The following is a 27,753-nucleotide window of genomic DNA, read 5'->3' on the forward strand; positions in this document are numbered from 1 at the left end:
CCAGCAGGCCGTGGGGTCTGGGACTCCGGCCATTCCTGCCGGTCCGAGTCGAGTCACAACTCTGGTCTCCGGTCCCGGGGTGGCAGAAGCATGGAAGTCGACGGCCGGTGGCGGAGCCTGCCTAGCGGGCCAAGCCTAAAGCATTTGACCGACCCTTCGTACGCGACTCCTCCGGAGCAACAAAAGGCGGCGTTGCAGGACCTGACGCGGGCGCACGTGGACTCCTTCAACTACGCGGTGCTGGAGGGGCTGAGCCACGCGGTGCAGGTGAGCGGCGCGACCCGGGCTCCTGAGCCGCCCGAGTGGGGTCCCGAGGGTCCCAGAGGTTGGAGGAGGTGGCCGGGAAGCCGCAGTATGGCCTCAAGTAGTGACGCTCACTCACTGTGCACTGCTTTGGTAGTTCGGAAAGAAAAACGCTTCGTTACGACTTGTGGCGGAGTAGTGTAGGAAAAGATGTATTTGTGATTTCTGGCTTTATGTGTGAGTACGAACCCTGGTTTTGTGCGGTCCGTTTCAGGGTACTGTGAGATGAGAGAGAGGAGGTGATCTATTTGGGACTGTGTTTTCTGCCTGCCCGTTCACAGCGCTCACCTTTTGCCACCTGAACTTTCACGTTTTAAAACTACCTCAGAAGGTTCCAAGCTGAGTCAGACAGACTGCAGGAAGGTCATCCTTCAGTTTCCTTCTCTTAAAGTTTTCTTTTGGGGGAGGGGGGCGGTTCAAAACAAGAGTTTCTCTGTGTAGCCCTGGCTATCCTGGAACTCACTCTGTAGACGAGGCTGGCCTCGAACTCACAGATCCTCCGCCTCTGCCTCTGGAGTGCTGAGATCAAAGGCGTGCGCCACTGCCACCGGGCTTCCTTCTCTTAGGGTTTTAAAGAGAAAGATTGGCTACACTTCTGAGTTAGGCATGTTGAGGAAGATTAAAAAGTCCTAGGGATCAATCTAACAATGGTAGCAAAGTTCAGGTAAGGACAATGGAGGGAAGTCTCTTTTTGTTAGCATCCTTAGTCTTTCCTGGCGCTAGGCTTTGAGAGTAAGAACATGCCAGTTCCCCTGCTATATCTCAGGTTTGAGTGCTCCTCGGGGTTGTTGGTTGTGTAGAGGAAGCAGTCACCAGCAGAGAGTCAATGCCAATACTCTCGAGAACTGCCCGAAAATGTAGTTTACTGAGTCAGGAGTAGGAGGGAAGTGAGACTAATCCAGGTGTTTAGAAAGCTCAGCGTTAGATAAAGTCAAGGGAAGAGGATGGATCGTTCCCTCCAAGGGGAGGTTAGGTCCAGGGAGAGCCATGTATGCAGTGGACACTACCCTGAGGTTTCGTTGCTGAGCAACCGTGTTGTGAGAGATAGGGATGGAGATGCATTGGAGAGCTTTGACTGCCAGACTGACATTCAAAATTATGGGAGCCGTTTAGAACTCTTTGAATTGCCAGACTTCAGCCTGAGGGTATAAAATGTGCAAAGCTGGACATGCAGGATGGCACCGAGAGCAGCAGTTCTTCTCTTTGTATAACTGTGCAGAGAAGGTAGATTAGCTCAGCCTTTTCCCTGTCTGTAGAGCCTGCTGCACTATCAGAAACATAGGACATCATCACAAAGGCCCTTAACGAGCGCATTATGGTTAAGTAGTTGGTGAAGTCACCAACCAGTTAGTTGTAGCTTTAGTTGTCCTTTTAGATGTGTTGCCTTGGCATGATAGACACCTGTGAGTGTAGAACGTGTGATTTCAAAGAGTCTCAGCTTCTGAAAAGTCCCTTGAACAGTGCAAGTGGTTTAGCAGTGTGAATTGCCTTTCAGGCCATACCTCCCTTTGAATTTGCTTTCAAAGATGAGCGCATCTCTCTTACTATTGTGGACGCTGTCATCAGTCCGCCGTCGGTGCCCAAAGGGACCATCTGCAAAGAGCTCAGTGTTTATCCAGCCGAGTGCCGGGGCCGGAGGAGCACCTACCGCGGGAAGCTGACGGTGAGCATTGGGGACACGAAGTGGCTGTCCCTGCGCAATTCTGAGACTCTGTTTTCTTAGTGTTGCCACTTAAGGAATTGTATCTTCTGTGAAATCAGTTCACTGTGGCCTTCTTCCTTCTTTTAAAATACCCATCTGTGGGGCTGGAGAGATAGCTCAGTGGTTGAATGCACTGACTGTTCTTCTAGGGGACCAGGATCTGGTTCCCAGCACCATATGGTGGCTCACAGCTGCCAGCCGTTCTAGTTCCAGCAGATCTAATGCCCTCTTCTGGCCTCCACTGGCACTAGACACATACTGGTACACAGATGTATGTGCAGGCAAAACATCCATACACATGAAATAAAAATAAATACACCTAATTTTTTTTTTTTTTAATATTCACTTGTTCTTGCAGGTCCAGATAGTTTATTTTTTCTTTTGTTTTCGTATAGGCCGACATCAGCTGGGCAGTGAATGGCGTCCCCAAAGGGATCATTAAACAGTTTCTTGGCTATGTTCCCATCATGGTCAAGTCTAAGCTTTGCAACTTGTACAACCTTCCTCCTCAAGCCCTCATTGAGCACCATGAGGAGGCAGAGGTGAGTGCAGGGGCCCAGGCCGTGGGGAAACAGGAAGCTTGCCAACGGAAGTCAGCTTTCCTGACTTCTGATTTCTGGAGCTCTCGCCTGGAGCGTTGATACTGGGTCTGAGTACTGTGCATGCCTCTTCCGTGTACTGAGGGAGGCAGTGTGGAGGGCAGCCAGACATTAAAAATGTTATCATTTGGGGCAGTGTACTAGGTTTTTTTCCCCCGAAACCTTTTTCTTTTTCCCTTTCCTTCCCTCTTCCTCTTCCTGCTTCCCTTTCCTTCTTTCTACTTCCTCTTCCTGAGCATGGAACCCTGGACCTTTGCTCATGTGAGACGTTAAGTGTGCCACCGGGCTACACTCCCAACCCAGATTTTCTTCTCTTTTATTACCTTCCTTCCTTTCTTTTTGTGGGGTGGAGTGGGTCTTGCTCTGTGGCCTTGGCTGGCCTGTAACTCACTGTGTACATCAATCAGGCTGGCCTTCAACTCCCAGAGAGATCCATCTTAATCTGCTTCCCCGCCCCCCCCCCCCCCCACACACACATAGAGTGCTGGGATTAAAGGTGTGTACCACCAAGCCTGGTTGTTTCTTTATTGTGGGGGGGGCAGGGGGTGCTTTAGTAACATGGCCCATGTGTAGAGGTCAAAGGGTCAGTGGACAGATGTGAGGAGTTGGTTCTCCTTCCATCCTTTGCCCGCTGGGCCATCTTTCTGGTGCTAGTTAGCTGGATTATACATGTTCAGAGGCATACTTAGAAAAGTATTGTAGGAACTGCCTGTTTTACTGATGTAAAACCCCCTGGGGTTATTGAATGACCCATGTCCCTTCTTCTTTGGTTTCTTCAGCGGTGTGAGGCGGCTCCGGGCTACTGAGCTGGAATGAGGCTGGGCAGCTTTGGCCTGTTTTTAGGGGAGACTGTTATGCCTTGGTGTCAGGTCAGGAGGTGACACTCAGCCGTTCATTTATCAGCTGTGGGGTCTTTGGAGAATTTAAACTACCCCAAGCCTCAGTTTCTTCTGGAATAAACAGGCAGGCTCATGCTTGGGAGGAGTAAGTGCCTCGTTAGCAGAGCATCAGCAGGATGTGCTTATTGGCCATCAGGCAGTTAGCAAATACTCTTCATTATTAAACAGATTTTCCTGTATTTTAGTCCAGATTTCTAGTTAGCAAAGCTTTCATACAGACACACACACACACACACACCCCACACACACCTTTTATTTTAACTTACCTTTTTTTTTTTTTTTAAGATTTATTTATTTATTATGTATACAGAAGAGGGTGCCAGATCTCATTACAGATGGTTGTGAGCCACCATGTGGTTGCTGGGAATTGAACTCGGAACCTCTAGAAGGGCAGTCGGTGCTCTTAACCTCTGAGCCATCTCTCCAGCCCTTAACTTACCATTTTTATCTTTAGATTTTGGAATAAGTTTTGTTTAAATGGTGCTTGGAAATTGAAATACTTTGGGACAGAAAGACAAGTTTGACTGGGTCTGCCTGGTTGGCAGGGGTGGCGCTGTTTTCTCGCCCTCCATTTCCTGTGTGGGATCCCGTTGTGTATCTGACAAGTCTTTCTGAAGCCTGGACTGTTTCCAGAGACCAGGTATCTGTTTCACCAGTGTACCTCTTCTGGGGTTGGCAATCCATGTGGCTAGAAATAGCTTCGTGTTTACTTAGCCATATGCTTTTGTTTAACAGATGATAACCCCTGTCTTTGGCAGGAAATGGGAGGTTATTTTATAATCAATGGCATTGAAAAAGTCATCCGAATGTTGATTATGCCTCGGAGAAATTTCCCCATCGCGATGGTAAGACCAAAGTGGAAAGGTAGAGGGCTTGGCTACACTCATTTCGGTAAGTTTTGGTGAACATTGGAATGTTGTTTTAGACAACTTGAAACCATTTTTTTTTAAGTAGATACAACTATACATAATAACCTTTTTGGGGGGTAGTGGTGCAGGGGGTGTCGAGACAGGGTTTCTTTGTGTAGCCTTGGCTGTCTTGGAACTCACTCTGTAGACCAGACTGCCTCAAACTCCGCCTGCGTCTGCCTCCGCAGTGCTGAGATTAAAGGCGTGCGCCACCACTGCCTGGCTAACTATACACAATCTTTAATGAGTTTCTCTTACATGACTTTTGTTTGTTTTGCCGTTAAGTGTTTCTGTGAGATTCAGGGCGGTGTTGGTAGCGGGAAGTGTTGATCAGAGCATGAACTTACAGGCCAAGGACAGGGCTGGGAGGTGGTTCAGTGGGAAAGTGCTCCCTACAGAAGGTGAGGAATCGAGTTCCCATCCTCCATTTAAAAACAATAACGGAAGGGTATGGCAGTGCACATCTCCTCCTAGCACTGGAGTGGAGGGGCAGGTGGACAGGGCTTCCAGCTTTTTAGTCAAGAAGGAAGTTCCAGGTTCAGTGAGAGACCCTGTCTCAAAAGAAGCAAAGTGAAGAAGCGATTGAGGAAGACATCTGGATGACAGTCTCTGGCCTCTCCCTGTGCGTGCATGGGAAAGTAACACACACACAGAGACACACACACAGAGACACAGACACACACACAGAGAATCTCTCTCTCTCTCTCTCTCTCTCTCTCTCTCTCTCTCTCTCTTACCTGTGCCTGCAAGGGAGAGAGTGCTCCCACTACACATGTGTGAACACACAGACATGTATACAATCTAATGCTAGTATACGGCACTGTAATATCGTTAATAATACTGTATTGCTTATTTGAAATTTGAAAATGGAGTAGATTTTTAAGTGTCTTGATACATACACACACAGTTGGTAACTATATGTGGTAATTGAAGGTTTTTTTTTAAAATAAGATTTATTCATTTATTATGTACACAGTGCACATATCCCTGCAGGCCAGAAGAGGGCACCTGATCTCATTACAGATGGTTGTGAGCCACCATGTGGTTGCTGGGAATTGAACTCAGGTCCTCTGGAAGAGCAGGGGTGCTCTTAACCTCTGAGCTATCTTGCCAGCCCTGGTAATTAATGTTTTAATCAATTTGATTATGGTAATTGTTATGTAATACATGGATGTTTCCTAATAAACCTGTAGTAAATTGAAAGTACTGTACATTAAAAATGCACTTAGATGGGCGTGTGGGCACGCTTAATCCAGCACTCGGAGCAGAGCAGGCGATCTGTGAGTGAGGCAGCTGGGCTACAAGTGAGTCAGAAAGCGCAAAACAAGAGAAAGCTCGAAAAAAAAAAAAAAAAAAAAAAAAAAAAAAATGCACTTAGCGGGGCTGAAGAGAAGGCTCAGCAGTTAAAGAGCATCTATTTTTCTTCCAGAGAACTTGAGTTCAATCCCCAGCATCCATGTTGGGCAGCTCATAATTGCCTGTAGCTCCAGCTCCAGAGGACCTGACATCTCTGGCCTCTGGTCATCTGCACACATGGGAACACACATACACACACACACACACACACACACACACACACACACAATTTAAAATAAATAAATTTGCCTTAATTTTTTAAAAAAAATTAAAGGCATGGTATGTTACATCTTTAATCCCAGCACTCAGGAGGCAGAGACAGGTGGATCTCTGAGTCTGAGGCCAACCTGGGCTACACTGAATTCCAGGACAGGATAGTCAGTGCTACATAAACCTATCTCAAAAAAAAAAAAAAAAAAAAAAAAAGAAATGTACTTAGAGGCAAGGACTGGTTTGGTTTGGTGATAGAATGCTTTGTAGGCGGAGTTTTCCTGCCTCCCAGATGCTCCCAAATAAACATACTGAGGCTTATATTAATTACAAATGCTAGACTGATAGCTCAGGCTTATTACTAAATAGCTTTTACAACTTAAATTAACCCATTTCTGTTAATCTGCATTCTGCCATGTCCCTTTTGCCTTTATCCCATTTTGTGTATCCGACTCCTTCTGCATCTGGCTGATGGCTCATCTCACCCCGCCCTTCTTCCTCCGGCATTCTCTCTGTCTCAGGCCGTCTCCCCCAGTCTCTTCCTGCCCAGCTATCCACCAATCAGCTTTTTACTAACAATGAGAGCAATGCACATTTACAGGGTACAGAGATTGTCCCCAGCACGCTTGCCTAACCTGCAGAAGTTTCTGGGCTCATTGCTTGACACCACACATAATAAAGCACTCAGTGCAGTAACCTGCAAACGTTGCCATCATGCTGGGGGCCTTGGCTAATCTTAACAAGTGATTTGGCTGTGATTATGGTGGTAAAATGGTCAGATGGAAAATGAAACAGTTAGGCCATGATTCCTTGCCATTCCTTTGAATAGGGATTTCAATGCACTGTGTGAGAGAAGAGCATTCTGCTGTCAATATGAACCTTCACTATGTGGAGAATGGCACGGTGATGTTGAACTTTATTTACCGGAAAGAGCTGTTTTTCCTTCCTTTGGGATTTGCGCTTAAGGTGAGATGGTGTGAATGAATATCTATCTGTCTTTGATATGAATAGGTTCCTTGGAGCTGTGTCCTGTAGATGTGTGGGTGATTTCTTTTTGTTCAAGTACATGTACACGTATGTTACCCAAGCTTTTGGAGAGTCGATGAGACTGGAGGTTGCAAGTTCGAGGCCACCTAGGGTAACATACCAAGACCCTGTCTCCCCCCACCCCCACCATAAACAAAACCAAACCATGCATGCTATACTAATTAGTCCCTGCTCCATTCTTAAAATCAGTTGCTTGAAATATCAATGAACATTTTCTCAGAGTCTCTGGAGATGTAGAATTAGAGTAGCTTGACGGCATAGGTCATAGGTCACAGTGAAGTATTTGGAGGTCCTGCTGGGCTGGTGAGATGGCTCCCCCTGCCATGCAAGGCTGACAGCCTGAATTAGCCCCAGAACCCCCAGTGGAAGGGGAACCTGGCTCCCCAAACGTGTCCTCTCACCTTCTTATGTGTGCGTGACTTGTATACACCTGCATACGCACGCACGCACGCACACACGCACGCACGCGCACACACACACTCCCACTCTCACATAAAGAATTATAATTTTTAAAATAAACGAAGTGCTGCAGTCACTTGGATTAACCAGGATCCGGTGCCGAGTTGCTGGCTCCCTTGGTGGCCCTTGGTCTCAGTTCCTCTTCCTCCTGGAAGTCAACCCAGAGAATGAGGTAGAGGGCAGTCTGTTTATGACCTAGCCTTGGGAATCTGGCATCTCCTTTTAGCCATATTTTGGTCAGATAGGATAGCCCTAATTCAGATCAAGAGGAGACGATTCCATTTTTAAATACCCAGAAATAGAATCATTGGGACTTTGATGTTTGGCTGGTGTAAAAAGAATGTTTTGCTTGGGCATTAGAAATTATTAGAGGGGAGGATTGTGTCTAAGTGAATTAAACCTTTGGTAGTTGTTTAAAATGTAACTTAAAAAAAAATTTTTTTTTCTATTTCAGGCTCTTGTGAGCTTTTCCGATTATCAGATTTTCCAGGAGCTCATCAAAGGCAAAGAGGAAGACTCTTTCTTTAAGAATTCTGTTTCTCAGATGTTGAGGATTGTGATGGAAGAGGGTTGCTCCACGCAGAAGCAGGTCCTTAACTATCTGGGTGAGCGCTTCAGAGTGAAGCTCAGTCTTCCCGACTGGTACCCGAACGAGGAAGCGGCCAAGTTCCTGTTCAAGTATGTGTGCCTGGGTGGGGGTGGGAGAAGGATGGCTTCGTGCCCGAGGAAGTGAGCCTGGGTAGGATGCTGGTCCTAGCCAGGAGGGCAGCTTTGCTTCTTTTATTCTGCATTAATTTCAGATTTGCTACAGTGTCCAAGTAAGACAGTGGACACCGGAGGTCACTAATGTTGACATTTTGTTAGTTACGGTGATCACTTGGTCTCTACATAGATACACATTTCCTTTCTGTATCTTTGACAGTGGCAGGCAACTGTGCTGCTGAATTCCCTGTAGCAATGACTCTGTCTTACATAACCGCTGTATTAAAGAGCGTGGTTCCAGACCACCCTAGCATTAGGAGCCAAGCACTTGAGATGTGGCCAGTGCAGCTGAGAAAATGAAGTCTTATTTAACGGAACAGGAGTAACTACAGGTGGTTACTAATTGCTGCCATCTTGCTGAGCAGAGCTCCAGACTTGGTGGCGGGATTCTGTTACTGTTGCCAGTGAAGGTGGGAAGCATTTTGGGGAGTAAGGGATGTTCAGTAAACGTGAAACAGGCACCTTGGTCAGTAGGGAGCTAGACGGAGCGAGCAGAACCGCTTTAAGGTTTTTTCTTTTTCAGTGAGTGCATCTGTATCCACTTGAAATCCGATACTGAGAAGTTTTATCTGCTTTGTCTTATGACCCGGAAGCTCTTTGCTTTAGCCAGAGGAGAGTGCATGGAGGACAACCCTGATAGTTTAGTGAATCAAGAAGTCCTTACACCTGGTCAGCTCTTCCTAATGTTTCTGAAGGTGAGTGCGTTCTGCAGGCGTGGGGCCACTTGGGCGGGGTGGGTGGACAGAAATATGCTCTGCATGTTGATAATTCCTAGTTTGGGCATTTTACATTGTCTCCCTTTTGTTTAGCAGTGAGGAACTGAATCAAAACTCTACTTATACCAGGTCCAGATTTCCGTGGGTCACCTGTATGATTGTGATTTATGTTTCCTTGTAAAACCTGAGGTTCTCAAATAAGAGATAGTGGGTTTTTTTTTTCTGCGACTTAGTTTTCTTTCTTTTAATTTTTATTTATTTATTTTTTTCAAGACAGGGTTTCTCTCTGTAGCCCTGGCTGTCCTGAACTTGCTCAGTAGACCAGGCTGGCCTCCAACTCACAGAGATCTGCCTGCCTCTTCTTCCTGAGTGCTGGGATTAAAGATGCATGCCACCACCGCCCAGCTGACTTAGTGTTTAATATGGTTTCAGTTAATGGACTTCTTCAGTTGAATCTATTTTCCTCCAAATGATAAAACTTCATTCCTTATAGCTAAACAAACAAACAAACAAATCCTTCTATTATAAACACACATGCACCGTATTTTCCTCTCCTCTGTTCTTGGACACCTGGGCTGGTTCATAGCTTAGCTACTGTAAGCAGTGCTGTATTGGTGTGTAAACATTAGTGTGCAAGAATCTTTGTGATACGTTGACTTAATTCTTCGGGGCCACAGGAGTGATGGGTCTCTTTTGAACATTCTGAGGAACCGTCATACTGACTTCCATAATGGCAGAGCTAGTTCACGTTCTCTGTGTGTGACACCCAGCAGTGTGTCCAACGGGTTCCCTTCTGTCTGCATCCTCTCTGTCGTGTTTTTATTTCTTGATGACGGCCATCCTGACGGGTTAGGATAGAATCTCACTGTTGTTTCCATTTGCATTTCCCTGATGACTGGTGATGTTGACCATTTCTTTTCTTTCTTTCTTTTTTTCTTTTTTTTTTTTTGATTTATTTATTTATTACGTATACAGTGTTCTGCCTGCATGTTTGCCTGCTGGCCAGAAGAGGGCACCAGATCTCATGACAGATGGTTGTGAGCCACCATGTAGTTGCTGGGAATTGAACTCAGGACCTCTGGAAGAGCAGCCAGTGCTCTTAACCTCTGAGCCATCTCTCCAGCGGGGGCCCCCCCCCCATTTTTTTTGACCATTTCTTAATATGTTGATTACACATTTGTACTCCATTTTCTGAAAACCATCTCCTCATTTAGCTCATTTATGGGTTGGATTGTTGGACTTTAAAAAAAAATTGTGTGTGTGCATTATGTGTGTGTGCCTGTTCTTGTGTATGTGCGTGTATTTGAGCATTTTAAAAATTTATTTTTATTTTATTTGCATTGGTGTTTTGCCTGCATGTATGTCTATGTGAGGGTGTCAGATCTTGAAGTTACAGACAGTTGTTATCTGCCGTGTGGGTGCTGGGAATTGAACCCCAGTCCTCTGGAAGAGCAGTCAGTGCTCTTAACCACTGAGCCATCCCTCTAGCCCTGGACATTTTTTTTTTTTTTTTTTTTTAAAGAAACGGGCGTAGAGCTCATTGATTTGGTTGGGCTGGGTGGCCAACAAGCTCCGGGAACCTACCTGTTTCTGCCTCCTCAGGACTGGGATTACAGGCATGGTGTGCTGCCATGTCCTGCTTCCCCTGTGGGTGCTGGGTATCCAAACTCACATCCTCCTGCTTACACGCCACCCACTGAGCCGTCTCCTCAGGCGCTGTTTGATTTCTTGTTCTTCAGTGTTTTGACAAGGTCTCTCTACCGGCTCAGGCTGGCCTCTAATTTATAAGTCCTCCTGTCTGAGCCCGCCAAATACTGAGGTTAGTTATGTACAACCATGCCTGGTTCTAGTTAATATTTTTTATGTAATCTCAAGGTAACATCAAATCTTGGTCATAGCACTGATGACCAAGTATAAAAGTACATCCTTGGATACAATTAATCTTTGTTTTTTTTTTTGTTTTTTGTTCCACATCATCAAGTTCAACTACTTGCTAAAATTAATTTGTAATACTTCATTAGTTACTTTGTTTTTCCTTTGACGAAATGCCTGACAGAAGCTAACTTACAGCAGGGAGGATTTATTGGGACTCATGGTTTTGGGGGCTGTAATCTGTCACAGTGGAGAAAGATCAGTGCAGGTGGACATGGATGTTAGGAACTGCATTTGTGCTGGTGCTCTGTAAGAGCAGTACACTCTTAACCACTGAGCGATCTCTCCAGCCCCTGTAATGAGTCTTTCTCTTCCCACCAGCCAGCTCCCAAATAACAACATGGAGAATTACTAATTATGAAGGCTTGGTCTTAGCTTAGGCTTGTTTTTTTTTTTTTTTTTTTTTTTTTTTTTTTTTGGTTTTTTTTTTTTTTTTGTTCGAAGGTTTCTGTTAGCTTTGCCTTTCCTAGCTCACTTACCAGCTCTCGAACTCACAGATGCCTGCTTGCTCCGAGTGCTATTAAGCGTGCCCACCCGCAGTCTTTTTTTTTTTTTTTAGCTGAACGACTTGCTTGCTAATGCTCTAACTATAAATAGCTTGTTTTATTATCTTATATTAAATTAATCCATTTCTATTAATCTATGTGCTGCCGTGTGCTTCATGGCTTTTATCTCTCCTCCTGCGTGTCCTGCTTCCTCTGTATATGGCTGGTGACTTCCCTTTTCTTCTTCCCAGAGCTCTCTCTGTCCCACCTATACCTCCTGCCTAGCTATTGGTCATTTATCTTTTTATTAAAGCAATCACAACGACGTATCTTTACATAGTGTAATCAAATACCTCGCAACAAGCCCCTGATCCCTCCTGTCTCTGTCTTAGGAGTGCTTTCCTTTCTCTTGTACATTGAAGGACTGTCTTTTACAACCCTGGCTGTGCTAAAGATAGATACATCCTTTGTCACATGTATAAACAGTGGGCCTTTATTCTGGATTGTGTAGATTGTGTGGGAGGAGATACAGCATTTGAGATAATTAAAGTATGTACTACTTTAACATTTTCTTCTTTTAGGAAAAAATGGAAAATTGGCTAGTGTCTATTAAAATTGCTTTAGATAAGAGGGCTCAGAAGACCAACGTATCCATAAACAATGAAAATTTGCTGAAGATATTTAGTATGGGATCAGAACTAACAAAACCATTTGAATATCTTCTTGCTACTGGGAATCTGCGTTCAAAAACAGGTAAAATGAAACAGATAGGCCATATTTATGTTTTTCAAATAATATGCATAATATAATAAAAGTATGTTGCTGCAGAATTCCAGAGTAAGCTCACCTTCACTGAAGTCAGATTTTATGTTATAGTAAATTTTGACAAATGTCTGCCGACCCGAAGGGTTCAGCAAGGTGTCTTGTTTCTGTAAATCCAGTGCCAGTGAACAAATGCATTCTGTGACTCCTAGAAAGCGGATGACCACATATACCTGGGGCGGGCTTACCAGCTGCAGTCTGGAAGGTTTGGATTTGTGCCCCTCCCTAAACCACTCGTATTGGAATGAACAATTGGAATGAAAATAAAAAAGACAACTGCGATCCAGAAATCCGCTTTCATTTTTCAGACAGATGCCACTAATTTCTCTCGTTAGTATGCCAGCGAGTGCTTATGTAACTTCGGGGCTCTCAGACCAATCTCATTCAGTTTTCTCCATTTATCAGAACTAATACTAGTGTTGTAAACCTGTGCACCTGCGTGCGTGTGTGTTGGTACTGGGGAATTGAACCCAGGGCCCATTTATATAGTAAGCAAATGCTCTTACCACAGAGCTATATCCTCAGCCCTGAAGTTTTTTTCGTTTTATCAAAACATCAGAAACAGGCAGTTTTGGGTTTTTAAAAAGGACTTTTGCTTGTTTTGAGTGACTCTTTTTTAATTAAGGTCTCGGCTTCCTGCAAGATTCTGGCCTGTGTGTTGTGGCTGACAAGCTGAACTTCATTCGCTATCTCTCCCACTTCCGCTGTGTGCACAGAGGGGCCGACTTTGCTAAGATGAGGACCACCACGGTGCGCAGGCTGCTTCCAGAGTCCTGGGGCTTCCTCTGCCCTGTGCACACCCCAGACGGGGCACCGTGTGGGCTGCTGAACCACCTGACCGCCGTATGCGAGGTCGTCACGAAGTGTGTGTACACGGCGTCTGTTCCAGCCTTGCTCTGCGGCTTAGGTATGAACACTCAGCAGTGCGGCTGCGTTCCACGGCTTTGAACGGCAGCAGGCAATGGTGTCACCCTTTGGGATTCTGCAGGGAATTCTTTTTCAGTCCTCCATGCATGAGCGGAGCTGCTTTCTTGGCTTCTCTCTCATGCATTCTTTGGAGCTAAAGCACGTTAAATACCATCGGTGTTGTCCTTTTTTGTAAAAGGAAAAGATAGAAAGAAGTGAAATAGAACGGCCATTAGTGTTCAGAGTTTAGGTGCTCTTGTGTAGATTTCTGGGCCACTCTCCTGTGCCCTGGTAGATCTTTGCATTTCTAAGTAGAAAACTGTTGGTTTGGGGGGGTTCAGTTAAAGAGTAGCTTATGCAGTAAAGCTGATGTCATAGATCAGTGACATTGGTTCCTGGTAGCTTGCAGCCACTGTCTCCGCTTTACGGGAAAACTCAGTCATTGTTCTTCTAGGCTTGGGAGTTGGTTTCAGTTTACTTTCACAGTTAAAGGTGTCATCCTTTTGTTTGAGTATTTTGTAACAGTTTAGTCCTGGGATTTTCCAGTTGTGATTTTAAAACCATAGTATTGTATCTTTACTGGTGAGTGGGTGAGCTCACCAGTGGACTGAGGTTTATGAAATGACCTGTAAGACTCCTCTAAGAGCTGGCGGTGTGCGCACGCTTTAATCCAGCACTCGGAGCAGAGCCAGGCAGATCTCTGTGAGTTCGAGGCAGCCTGGACTACCAAGTGAGTTCCAGGAAAGGCGCAAAGCTACACAGAGAAACCCTGTCTCGAAGAAAAAAAAAAAAAAAGACTCCTCTAAGAGTCAGGTGATAGGTAGGTGCTTCAAGTAACCAGAAGGACATTGAGTCAAGAGTCAAGAACTTGTTATGTAAAATGTTTCACCCAACTGGAAAGTAACCATTAAGGAGGGAACATTAGAGAAAGCAATAAGAAATAAGCAATCTGTCCATTTGCTGACTGCAAGGCAGAGAATACTTTGTTCTGTCGTTAATTAAAATCAAACCAAGCATAGTGGTACACACCTGTAACCGGTGGTATAGGAAGTTTGAGGTCAGCCGGGGTTACAGGAGACCCTGTCTCAAAGTCCAGAAGGAAACAGAAAAGGTTAGAGAGGTGGACAGTGCATCCCATTGTGGAGGAAGAGATGGCTCTGAGGAAGAGGGCTGAATAAAAGGCACGAGCCCTGGCGAGCTGGTGTGGGTGACAGATGAAGCAGTGAGTGGTGACCTTTGACACTTGGGGAAATACTGTTTTCACGTGGCAGTTGTGATGTGTGCAGATGTTGTTTTCACTGAATGACTTGGTTCTCGTTTGCAGCCCTGTATTGCATTAACTGGCAGCGCCGTTAGCCTGTACTGAGCCATTGCTTGGAGGAGTCGGGGGTTAGGGCTCAAGTCTAAGCCAGCAGCCTCAGCTTCTCTAACTTTCTCTGAGGCCTGTGACAGCCACTTTGCACTTAGAGACACTGGGCAGCACTCAGCACAAAGTGTTTGCATGGCCTTGAACAGACGTTGAAAGATTTGCTTGCAATTAGAGCACGGGGACAAGATGGCAGGGTGTGGGCACCAAGAAACATTCCTGCTGTGTGACTTTGCAGGTGCCCGTAGTATAATTTTGTGGTTACAAATAAAATGTTCAAGCAGGCAAATGTCAAAATGGCAAAAGTCTGCAGATAAGGAGGGTTGACAATAATTAGATTTTTCTTGGGAAAGGGTATTCAGGGTACAGGAGTTAGGAATCGACAAATGAAAAGGCATTCTGTGCAAAGGCTCCCTTGTGCCTAGCCATCCTCTCCCAGGATGTGTGTCCTTGATGAAGCAGTTTACATGTTTACAGCAGTATGAAAGCATTGTGTCGTAGGATTGAGCAGTTGGGTAGCCGGACTAAGAATGCATTGAGTGCCTCCAGGCGCCGGAAACGCTGGGTGAAACCTTCTGATGTTACTATTCTGCTGTCCCCTCCCCAGGAGTCACCCCTATCGACGCGGCACCTTGTCGGCCCTACAGTGACTGCTACCCTGTCCTGCTGGACGGCGTCATGGTGGGCTGGGTGGACAAGGAGCTTGCTCCTGACGTGGCAGACGCTCTCCGTCGCTTTAAGGTGATCTTGGGTCTCCGTGGGTGGTCTCACTTCTCTCCTCACCTTTAGTTTGCAGTCCTTTCCTAGTTGATGTGGTGTCCTGGGGATGGTCTGGGGTGGTAAAGCAGTCGGATTGAAGCTAATTCCAGGGGGCAGTGACAGTCACGTGACCTCTGAGCACTTCCTGGCCTGCTTATCTATCCAGTTGGACTTCATAGGCGTGCCACCAGCTGGTCCCTGTCTGCTTCCCAGCCAAGCGAGCATCTACCAACCTGAGCCTCTTTGGTTCGTCGCTGGATAGTTAGCTTCTCAGGGGAAATTTGTGGAGAGAATTAAGCTGTGGGACGGCTCCTCCCTTTCCTCGTCTAACTTAACTTTGCCCACTGGTTGATGATTCTCTGCTGAGTTATTACTGCTCTCTCTGCTCTTTCTCTTCACTAGCTAAATTGATTGTGACTGTGGTAGTTGTCCTGCCTCAGCCATCCTCCTGCATCAGTTCCCCAGGCAGCTAGGATTACAGCCTATATTCCTAGCCCTGTCTTTTTTAAAGACAGGGTTTCTCTGTGTAACAGTCCTGGCTGTCCTGTAACTTGATTTGTAGACCAGGCTGACCTCGAACTCACAGAGATCCGCCTGCCTCTGCCTCCTGAGTGCTAGGATTAAAGGTGTGCACCACCCACCACCCAGCTTGGTGAACTGAATATTTTTATCTTTGTTTTAAGAGCCAATGATTTTAAAATTTTTCTTTCTGCATTTTGGCTTTCTTTTATTTGTTCTCTATTAGCATGAATGTTAATTCGGTTTGGGGGCTGGTGAGATGTCTCATCCTGTACAAGCACCTGCTGTGAGGCTTAGTGACCTGAATTCAATCACCCAGATCCCTCAAGGTCACAGGAAAGAGCTGACTTCTGAGGCTCATCATCTGCTCCACACTCTGGCACTCATGGACCTGTACACATGCATACAGTGAATCAGTTAACCATGAATTCAAGGGCTGGAGAGAGGGTTCAGTGGTTAAGAGCACTTGCTGCTTGCTCTTCAAGAGGAACCAAGTTCAATTCCCAGCACCCATGTGGTAGTTCACAATTGTCTGTAACTCCAGTTCTGGGAGATCTGATTCCTTCCTCTGAACTCCATGGATACCAGGCAAATACAGAGTACATATACATACATGCGGGCAAAACACTCATACACATAAAATAAAATAAATAAATCTTTAAAAAGTAAGCAAAGAATTCAGTTTGGTCCAGACGTGGTGGTTTACACCTGTGATCCAGGCAAATGAGGGCTTCACAGAGGAATAGCCATCACCTTTAGTTTGGCTTTCACTCTTGTCTCCCTCTGAGGGGCCTTTTTTGGTGTTTCTGTGTGGTGTGGCTGGGTTAACTGAGGTTGAAGAGTCCATGGCAGGTTTCAGAACTCAGTGCTGCTGCTGCGACGGGAATGCTGTCCCTTTTAATTGTCATTTCCTGGTTCCTCCCCCCCACCTTCCATTTTTACTGATAATGTGGTGAGCTGTGAATCCCTTAAGTGCGTATAGGTTTTATAATCTTTTTTAGATTATTGTAGTTTGGGTTTGTATTTCTCCCTTCACTTAGGAATTTTTCAAATAAGTTTTAAGATTTCTTTTTATGCATGCATGCAGTGCTTATGAGGGCCACAAGAGGGCGCCGGACCCCTGGGGGTGGAGTTCTGACAGCCACCTGGCGTGGGTGCTAGGACCTGAACCCACCTTCTGTGAGAGCAGGAAGTGCTCTTAACCACCAAACCATTTCTCTGGCCGTTTTGGTTTTTGTGTTTTATGATTTTAAAAAAAGAATAATTACGTGCATATGTTCATGTCTGTATTTGGGCATACACATGTGAGTACCGTGCCTGCTGCATGTACTCTTAGTATGTAGCCATCTCAGCAACCCCATTTTGTTTTGTTTTTAATTTTCAAATGCAAGACCCTTTCAATGTAATTGTTTGAAAGGAAATTCATTGATCCATATTGCAGACATCAGAGAATAAGCTTGCCTTTTCTTAATCTTTTGCCATTTCTTGTGTGGGCTGAGTGAGCTTGTATGTGGGGTGAGGCTGAGATGAACAGCTGTGGCCTTGGGGCACTAGGTTTATTACTAGGATGATGTAATTTCTTTTTTTTTTCCTGTTTTTTTTTTGAGGGGGGGCGAGGATTGTTTTTTCAAGACAGGGTTTCTCTGTGTAGCTTTGGAGCTTGTCCTGGAACTCACTCTGTAGACCAGGCTGGCCTCGAACTCACAGAGATCCACCTGGCTCTGCCTCCCGAGTGTTGGGATTAAAGGCGCGTGCCACCACCACCCAGCTGGATGATGTAATTTCTTAGATGCTTTTCCTTTCCCATTCTACCTGGCTCTGGCGGCAGGGAGGGTGGGATAAAACATACATTTGTCCTTAATTCAAAGTAAAACATTTTTGTCAAATTTGTCAAAACAGGTGTTGAGAGAAAAAAGAATTCCTCCTTGGATGGAGGTGGTCCTGGTCCCCATGACAGGAAAACCAAGCCTGTACCCAGGGCTGTTCCTCTTCACCACCCCCTGCAGGCTGGTGAGGCCTGTGCAGAACTTGGAACTGGGTAAAGAAGAACTCATTGGAACTATGGAACAGGTGGGTTCCTGCTGGAGTGTGCGCTCATATAGAACAGTTTTCAGGGGCTCGGCTTTCACTCTTAAAAGCATTTGGAAGGAAGTCCATCTTATTTTCCTGGCCCTCTTTGTTCAGCACTAAGTAGTCTGGATATCTTGCCACCCTGCAGGGAACCTGAGGAAGGCCTGGTGCTCACAGAACGGCCCTTCCTGCCCAGTGTTCACGGTTCCTTTGCACCTGGCTCTGCCCCAGTTGGTGAGACCGAGGCATCTCTGACTCACTCTCAGTTGTCACCCTACATCTTTGCCGCTGCCAAACTGGAGTTTGTGCTGAGTTTAAATTTTTATTAAAAAAAAAAAAAAAAACAAGCCGGGCGGTGGTGGCGCACGCTTTTAATCCCAGCACTCAGGAGGCAGAGGCAGGGGGATCTCTGAGTTTGAGGCCAGCCTGATCTACAGAGTGAGTTATAGGAGAGCCAGGACTACACAGAGAAAGCCTATCTAAAATAAATAAATATTTGTCTTCCTTTTCGGCCCTTCATAATTGGACAGAGTAGGATGAGCCACCTAAGGGGAAAGTGTTGGGGTGCTTAGCGCACACCGTCCCGGGGTCCAACGCCAGCTCCACCACAACAGTAGCAATTCGGCATTCATGATTGGGGCGAGGAAAGTACTCTGCAGCCTTGAGCGCTATCCCCTGGAAAGCAGCGAGACAGCCACAGTTACTTTGTGCGTCTGCCCCCCTTACCCTTCCTCTGCTCCAGCTCTTCATGAACGTGGCCATTTTTGAGGATGAGGTTTTTGCTGGAGCTTCCACACACCAGGAACTCTTCCCTCACAGCCTGCTGAGTGTGATCGCCAACTTCATTCCCTTCTCCGATCATAACCAGAGTCCTCGGAACATGTACCAGTGCCAGATGGGTAAGGTGGGTGGAGGTGGTGGTTGTGTATACACACACACACACACACACACACAAAGCGTGTGTAAGTTAGACTGAAGTAATCTGAGAAGTTTCAAGAATAGTATAGAGAATGCCCACAGATAGGTCATCTATCCCATTAACAACATTCTGCCCAGTTCATACTTTTACTTGTTCACTTGAAAATTGCAAGCACAGTGCCCTTTCCCACACATCAGTGCATATTCCCAACCACTAGACCTCTTAGTCATGGATAGTTATCAAAATCAGGAAGTTTAGCATTGATTTCCTCATAAGAAATGTTTTACTTTGAATTACGTCTATGTGTGTCTTTGTGTGAGTACTGTGTGCATGTGCAGGTGTCTGCAGAGGCTGGGCATTGGGTCGTCTGGAGCTGGAGTGACAGTCAGTTGGGAGCCACCTGACATGGGTGCTGAACTTCGCTCGCCTGCAGGAGCAGTGTCTGCAGGAGCAGCACACACTCCATGTTTTAGTCCTTTCTTGATTTGGAGCGAGGCGGAGAACCAGGCCCGTCAGGATCACTGGGGTTCTGCAGTGCATGTATCTGTCTCCTTTGACGCAGCGGAACTCTTAAGCTTGTTGGTGCCGTTCTTGACATTTACATTTCCAGAGAAATGGCTTGTGTTTGTCCGAACCTCATGACTTGACTTTTGAGGGGTTCAAACCATTACCGTCACTCACATACTAGCACTTTCAGTGCTTTTGATTTCTACCTGAAATGAAAGCGTCAGCGTCTGGTGTTCTCTTTACCGCCACAACCTTCCTTGAGCTGGTCTTGAATTCAGTGTCCTCCAGGGCTGGAAGGATGGCTCAATAGTTAGGAGCATTGGCTGCTCTTCCAGAGGTCCTGAGTTCAACTCCCAGTACCCTTATGGTGGCTCACAACCATCTGTAACTGTCTGTATTCCCACGGGATCTGATTCCCTCTTCTGGTGTACATGTGTACATGCAGACATTATCCTCAGGCCTCAGCCTGTTGAGTACTAGGATTATGGGTGTACACACCCCAGATCCTTTTAGCATTTTTGTTTATTTGTTTGTTTATAGTACAGGTTACTGACTACAAATTCTCTTGTACTCATTATTCTGCAAATTCTTTTTCATTATTCTGAAATTTCTTTTTCACACTCACTTGAAGGAAGCCTTATTATACCAGCTGTATAATCCTGAGTGGACAGGCCCTTTTCTTTCAGTGTGTTAAAGTTGCTCCACTGTCTCCTTTTAGTCATTCCTGCTAACTAGAAGGCAGGGCTTGTAAAGTACAGTTTCCCTGTGTTGCTGTTGTCCCTCTCTTTAAGACTTGCCCTCTATTTTTGTTTTTAGGAGATTGGCTGGATGTCTAGATATGGTTCTCTTTGTCTTCTGATTACATTTACTGGTCTTTACAAGAAAAACAATGATTTGGAGCATTTTCCATTGCTTCCAAAATGTTGCTTCTTCCTCTTTATTTCTCCTTCTCTTCCAAGATTTAGTCATCCATTATTTGTAAAAACATTTGGTTATGTTTTTATCGTGTGTGCGTGTTTGTGTGTGTGTGTGTGTGTGTGTGTGTACATGTTACAACATGAGGGTGGAGGTCAGAGGACAACTTCGTGGAGTTGGTTCTCTTCTCCTGTCTTTATGCTGGTTCTGGGGATTGAACTCAGGCTGCCAGGCTTGCACAGTCAATGCCTTGACCCACTGAGCCATCTTGTCAGCCCGTATGCATCATTTATCTTAACTATTTTTCTTGTCCTTTTTTTTTCCTTCTATGTACATATGTGTTTGTGGTGGTTTGAATGAAAATGGCCCCCATAGGCTCATATAGGGAATGGTATTATTTGAAAAGATTAAGAGGTATGGCCTTGTTGGAGGAACTATGTCAATGCAGGCAGGCTTTGAAGTTTCAGAAGCTCAAATCAGGCCTAGTATCTCTCTCTCTCTCTGTTCCTGCTGCCTGGGAATTTAGATGTAGGACTCTCAGCTCCTTCTCCAGCACCAGTCTTCCTGGGTGCCATCATGATTCCTACAATGATAATAACAGACTAACCCTTTGAAATTGCAAGCCAGCCCCACTTAAATGTTTTCCTTTATAAGCATTACCGTGGTCAGGGGCTGGAGATATGGCTTAGTGGTTTAGAGCACTGACTGCTCTTCTAGAGGTCTTGAATCCAATTCCTAGCAACCACATGGTGGCTCACAACCATCTATCGTGGGATCTGATGCTTTCTTCTGGTGTAAAGGTGTACATGCAGATAGAGCATTCATATATACACAAAGTGAATAAAACTTTAAAAAAAAAAAATTGCCGTGGTCATGGTGTCTCTTCATAGCAATAGAAACCCTAACTAGGGGGAATGAAAAGATGGCTCAGTGGTTAAGAGCACTGGCTGCTCCTCCAGAGGACCTGGGTTCAATTCCCAGCACCCACATGGCAGCTCACAACTGTCTGTGACCCCTGTTCCAGGGGATCTAACAACCTCACACAGACACACATGCAGGCAAAACACCAACGTACATAAAATACAAATAAATACATTAAAAAAAAAAAGAAGAAACCCTAAGACTGTGTATGTGTGTGTGTGTGTGTGTGTGTGTGTGTTATTAATTTGATACCTTACATTCTGTTACGCAGAATTTAGAAACATTGGCATTTCTGTGTGTATCTCCAGTGTGCTATACTTGTATGATTTCTGTGTGTATCTCCACATGTGCTATACTTTTATGATTTCTGTGTGTATCTCCACATGTGCTATACTTGTACGTATCCTCATACCTTTCAATGTTTCCATTATATTATACATTTGTGTCCATAAATTATAGTGTTGTTTGCTGTGTGTTACAAGTGCCTATAAATAGTATCATTCAATGCAATGCTGAACTTCCCTTGACCAGCATTATTTTCATAGGCTAGGCGTATTGTAGAGCGTCTTCCTTCTCAAAGCTGATGTTAGTCTATACTAAGCAGAGCCATCGTGCTTGCGTTACCCATTCCCTGTGACGTGTGGTTAGTTGTTCCCACTTTTATGAAGCACGTTGAGAATTGATGATTGGAAACGACGCAAAGACATTTCTTCCTCTGTAGGTAAACAGACCATGGGCTTCCCACTGCTCACTTATCAAGACCGATCGGATAATAAACTCTACCGTCTCCAGACACCTCAAAGCCCGCTAGTGAGACCGTGCATGTATGACTATTATGACATGGACAACTATCCAGTTGGGACAAACGCCATTGTAGCTGTGATCTCCTACACTGGCTATGATATGGAAGATGCCATGGTAAGGGTTGCTAGTCTAGTCTTTTCTCATTGCTGTTTGTGAACTTCCTTAGTGTGAGAGCACTGAAGGAATGTTTATATGTCCTCAAGGACATAATAGCAAATACATTTAAATGGTTAATTCCTGTCTAAGGTTAATGAAGGGAAACGTTGAAAGATATCCAGTGTACATATATCTTCCCTATCTGTGTACATACTATGGGTAAAGGTTGATGTGAGGTCTTAGTATATTTACCTTTTATATCTTTGATTATGTCTTAAGCCATATGAGTCTGGATCTTGATAGCATTGGTAATTTGGAAATGCAGTTTCAAAATCAAATGCCAGTTACCCTAAACCGAGTATTAGTAAATTTTAACTGGTTATATTTTGAAAGTTGTTTGCCTGTTGTTGTTTGTTTTTGCTCTTTTGGGAGGCCCGCCACCCAGCTCCCAAATAAATCATACACAGAGGCTTATTCTTAATTATAAATGCCCAGCCTTAGCTTGTCTTATTTCTAGCCAGTTTTCCTTAATTTAAATTAGCCCATCTTCTTTTGGCTTCAGGGGCTTTTATCTTTCTCTTTTCCTGTATACCTTTTCTTTCCTTCTTACTCTGTGTCTGGCTGTGTAGTTGGGTGGCTGGCCCCTGGAGTCCTCCTCCTTCGCTGGCTGCTGCTTTTTCTTTCTCATCTGAGATTTCCCCTATTTATCTACTCTGCCTGCCAGCCCCACCTATCCTTTCTCCTGCTTTGCTATTGGCTGTCCAGTTCTCTATTAGACCATCAGGTGTTTTAGACAGGCACAGTAACACAGCTTCACAAAGTTAAACAAATGCAACATAAACAAAAGTAACACACCTTAAAATAACGTTCTACACCGTTTGCCCTCAGTCTTATAAGTTAATTTGATTCTTTGACTCCACAGATTGTGAATAAGGCTTCTTGGGAACGAGGCTTTGCTCATGGAAGTGTCTACAAGTCTGAGTTCATAGACCTCTCTGAAAAATTTAAGCAAGGGGACGATAGTCTTGTGTTTGGGGTCAAGCCTGGCGACCCGCGGGTCATGCAGAAGTTGGACAGTGATGGATTGCCATTCATAGGGGCAAAGCTGCAGTTTGGTGACCCCTACTACAGCTACCTGAACCTCAACACCGGGGAAGGCTTCGTGGTTTACTATAAGTAAGTTTGGGGCCGGGTTGGACTGCTGGCTGGTTTGTTAGTGGGAAGTGTGTCACCAGGAGCCCTCACTGGTCTGGAGCACACTGTCGGCCAGTCTGGCCCTGATGTAACAGCTGATGCCCCTGCCTCTGCCTCTTAAGTGCTGGATAATCGGCCTGTGCTGCCCGCCCTGGCCCCTGTGCTGGTTTTTATAGGCTGTTTCTTAGTGAGATTACTGGAGGTCAATGAAGTTTTCTCTCAACAGAAGAAAAAAATTTATATATATATATACATATATATATATGTGTGTGTGTATATATATATATATGTGTATATATGTATACATATATGTATATATATGGTAATCTAGTTATTGTTTTCAGTCTCTGCTGCTCTAACAAAATACGTAAGACTGGGAAATAAAACAAAGTCTCTGTGTCCTGGGGACTAGAGCATTCAGGATTGAGGCACTGGTGGATTCTCTAAGGTGGACTCCACTGCCCCCGTGTCCTGGCGTGGGGGAAGATGGAAAGGCTAACAGCAGGGAACAGCTCAGACCCCTTTTGTAAAGACACTGTCTGCTGATGAGGCTCCATCCTCAGGACTTAAATCCCTCCTAAAGGCCTCACTCCTAATACACAGCAGTAGAGGTGGAGTCCCACAAGAGCAGGGGGTGACCACATTCCGATGATGTCATTCATGGTCCTTGCGGACGTGAGCACTGCTGAGTCCGGTGCCTTGCTTTTGGGGTGGTGGTCTATCTTTGTTTCCTTCATGCACGGCATTAAGGATGGTTCCTGGCCAAAATACCGGGTTCATTATGCCTCTTCCTAAAGACAATAATTAGCTGCTTTTACAATGATAAAAATGGCTTCTGTGGGCTTGCTTGGTATTGCTTTCCATAGCTAATATTCTCTCAGGTAAACATAGTTAGTAATTCTAGTCATGAATAACTTTAAGATCTATTTATATTGGTGAGCATAAAGGAGATACATTTACATATACACTCTATGGAACATTAATCATGTCAACAAAATTTAAGTATTTTTATTTTCAAACGAAGCTTGGGTAGGCTTTGTGTCAAAACACCTGTGATTCTAGCACATGGAGACAGAGGCAGGAGGATCACTGCAAGTTCTAGGTCAGCATTGCAGGCTAGCCAAGGCTAGCCTAGTGAGACTCGGCAAACAGAGCAAATAGCTTGACTTTTTATTTCATGGGTTTTTTCCTAGGAGTAAAGAAAACTGTGTTGTGGACAACATCAAAGTGTGTAGTAACGACACGGGCAGTGGGAAGTTCAAGTCTATCTGTATTACCATACGAGTCCCTCGGAATCCAACTATTGGAGATAAGTTTGCCAGCCGTCACGGACAGAAGGGCATTCTGAGCAGGTTGTGGCCAGCTGAGGACATGCCTTTTACTGAGAGCGGCATGGTGCCAGACATTCTGTTTAACCCGCATGGCTTTCCCTCCCGGATGACCATCGGTATGTTAATCGAAAGTATGGCTGGGAAGTCTGCGGCTCTGCACGGTCTCTGCCATGACGCCACGCCCTTCGTCTTCTCTGAGGAGAGCTCCGCCTTGGGTTACTTTGGGGAGATGTTAAAGGCGGCTGGCTACAACTTCTATGGCACGGAGAGGTTGTACAGCGGCATTAGCGGGATGGAGCTGGAAGCAGATATTTTCATCGGTGTGGTTTATTACCAGCGCTTACGCCACATGGTGTCAGACAAATTTCAAGTTAGGACAACTGGCGCCAGGGACAAAGTCACCAACCAGCCTGTCGGGGGAAGAAACGTCCAGGGTGGAATCCGCTTTGGGGAGATGGAACGGGATGCTCTCTTGGCACATGGTACGTCCTTTCTCCTTCACGATCGGCTCTTCAACTGCTCTGACCGCTCGGTGGCCCACGTATGTGTGAAATGTGGCAGTTTGCTCTCCCCGCTGCTCGAGAAACCTCCTCCGTCGTGGTCTGCAATGCGCAACAGAAAATACAACTGCACTGTCTGTGGCCGCAGTGACACCATCGACACTGTCTCTGTGCCGTATGTGTTCCGGTATTTCGTAGCCGAGTTGGCAGCTATGAATATCAAAGTAAAACTGGATGTCATTTAACTCGATCCTGGCTGTTAGCCTTTCAGGCAGATGCCTAGCCAGCGCCCAGGGTCCTTCGGCCGTGCATGATGTAATCTATGCACATGTACTGTGTGGCGAGCACTGTGCTAGGACCCTGTTAAAGCCGAGCTCCACCCATTCCTCGCTCTCTTTCCCACCGCTCCCCCTAGAGGCAAGCAGGCAGATGGGCCTTTGCGCCTCTCCCTTCTCTTCTTCTTTTCTCCTCAACTCGTCCGCCCCCCCTCCCCCATAAGACCTCCATGTGAACCCTGACGCATAGTATGTCTGTCTGTCTGCTCTTGCCCACCTTTTGTTTGTTTTTTTTTTTTAAACGACATTGGTGACGTGTGACTTGGCAGGCCATCCTGGTGCTGGCAGTCTGGGGTACACCGGAACCCTGAACCTGGTTCATCTACGACCCCCTCCTCACAACACCAGCTACTATGATTATTGAGTCTCCCCTCTTCCAGTCAGCATAAACACTTCCCTGGAACTGTGGGAACAACCGATGACCCTCCGGTGCCCCATGGGGGCGGGGTCCGGGCAGCACCGCCTTCAGGGCTACGCTGGTCCCTTTTGCCAGCCATCACCTCTGGCCATACCCCATGAGTGAGGTCTCGTTTCTCGTCTATGGGACCTACGTGTCCCTTGGCCCCTGCCCTCTGTGTGACGACTCACTGGGCAGCTTGTTCATGTCTCATCTCTCTGACCCAAACATCCCTCGGGCTTAGCCCTGACCCCTGCTCTGTGTTTGACGAATCACTGAGAAGCCTATGCTATCTCAATTGATCCTCGCTTAATTTCTGGGATACTAGAAATTCCCAAGCCATTGGATATCAGTTTTTTCATTTTGTTTTTTTCTCCTCTGCCCCACCCCCATGGGGAATAAGCCTAACAGTAATATAAGCCCGACATCTCCTCAGGAATGTCTTTAGAAAAACCTTAAACCTCTACGCTTAATGCCCTGCTTAAAGACTTCTAAACTCATCTGCCTTTGCACCCAGAAATGGCCTAAATATCACTTAGATAACCAGTTAAAATGGCCACCTAATGTCACTTTATACCTCAATATTTTACAGGAGCTTTCCAGCTTTTGCCCGCGGATGGGTAGATGGAAGGAGTTGCCTTACATACAAGCTTTCCATAAAAGAATTTTAATATATTACCCAATCTTATAGTCTCACCTTTCATGATACATACATGATCCTAACTAACAACCTGTTTCCTGAGGAGCACAAGCAAGTTTGGGAACAGGTTAAAATACATGCAGACAAAATTCATCAAACTAATGCAGCACGTCCACCCAGGGCCAAGGTGGTCCCCGATCGATGGAGACCCACGATGAGATTATAACACCCCAAGAGGTGCTCTAGCTAGAGACCAGTTTACAACCTGGCTCCTGGAGGATCTCTGTAAGACTGCCCTTAAACCAGTGAACTATGAGAAACTCCCAGACTCAAAAAGGAGACTCACAGAACAAATTTCAGAATAACTCTTTACTATTGCCTGCCTGTGTCTCCTGGGGGCTAAGGTGTCACTATGATGATGGGAAAGGAACAGGTGCTTTAAGGTTTGGTTAGGTGGAGATAGAAAAGCTTAATTGATGATAAGGAGAGAGTGGTTTGAGGTGTTCCAGCAGTCTCAATAACCCAGCGCCCTCATTGCCCGCCCACTTGCCACCCTAACTCCTCGCTTTTTTCTAATAAACAAAAGAGGGAATGTTAGCATTCCAGGCAAATACCTAGCAAGCACCCAGGGCCTTAGGGTCCTATGTTACCTAATCTACGCACTGCTGTGGCTGTGTAAGCCTCTATTCACATGCGCTAAGACCCCCTTTAAAGGCAAGCTCCGCCCATTCCTCTTTCCCACTGCCCCTCCCAGAGGCCAGCAGGCAGGCAGACCTTTGCGTCTCTCCCTTCCAATCCCTCCTTCTCCTTTTCTTCTCTCAACTCTTGTCTCCCCCTCAATAAACCCTCCTCGTGAGCCCTATTACATGGTGTGCCTTTCGGCTCTCGCCTGCTGTTTTTAACAACACCGGCCATCTGAGTTAAGAGGTTAGAACAAAAGGTGACTTTAATCCTGTGAAGATATTATGGGTTCACTCTGGATCTATACAAGAATTTCAATACTGATGCCAAGAACAGGCAGCTGAGAATTCAAGACTTCCGTGCCTCTGAAACCTGCTGAAGTTGGTCTGTTATATTTGTTTTAAAATGTTCTTAAATGACTTCTTTACAATGATTTGTTGATCACAGATCATGCAGGGACACCTCCTTTCCAGGCCCAGGTTCACTGCTCCCCGCTTTCAGAAGCAGTGTTTGTCATCATCCAGAGCAGGGCAGTATAACAAACAGAAAATGGAAGCCACAAATGTAATTTTTATTTTTATATACATGTAAAGTTAAGCTATTTCATGTATATAATTTGATGGATTATAGCATAGGTATAGTCTGTGATATCATCATGGTCAAGGTAAATAAACATATCTTGTCATCTCCAAA

The 27,753-nt window shown here is 45.5% G+C and overlaps 1 protein-coding gene across 1 annotated transcript; it reads left to right on the forward strand.

Annotated features, from left to right (window-relative positions):
- Positions 1 to 27,753, forward strand: Polr1b (RNA polymerase I subunit B). The gene is made up of 15 exons (XM_028893396.2): positions 1 to 267; positions 1,799 to 1,966; positions 2,401 to 2,547; positions 4,262 to 4,394; positions 6,807 to 6,943; positions 7,938 to 8,161; positions 8,769 to 8,940; positions 11,960 to 12,131; positions 12,826 to 13,107; positions 15,080 to 15,213; positions 17,650 to 17,820; positions 18,563 to 18,719; positions 21,804 to 22,000; positions 22,905 to 23,158; positions 24,370 to 27,753. Exons 1-15 carry the CDS (start codon positions 91 to 93, stop codon positions 25,250 to 25,252), a joined length of 3,408 nt encoding a protein of 1,135 aa, XP_028749229.1. The 5' UTR covers positions 1 to 90; the 3' UTR covers positions 25,253 to 27,753.

This window comes from Peromyscus leucopus, chromosome 4, assembly GCF_004664715.2.
Source record: "Peromyscus leucopus breed LL Stock chromosome 4, UCI_PerLeu_2.1, whole genome shotgun sequence".
NCBI lineage: Eukaryota > Metazoa > Chordata > Mammalia > Rodentia > Cricetidae > Peromyscus > Peromyscus leucopus.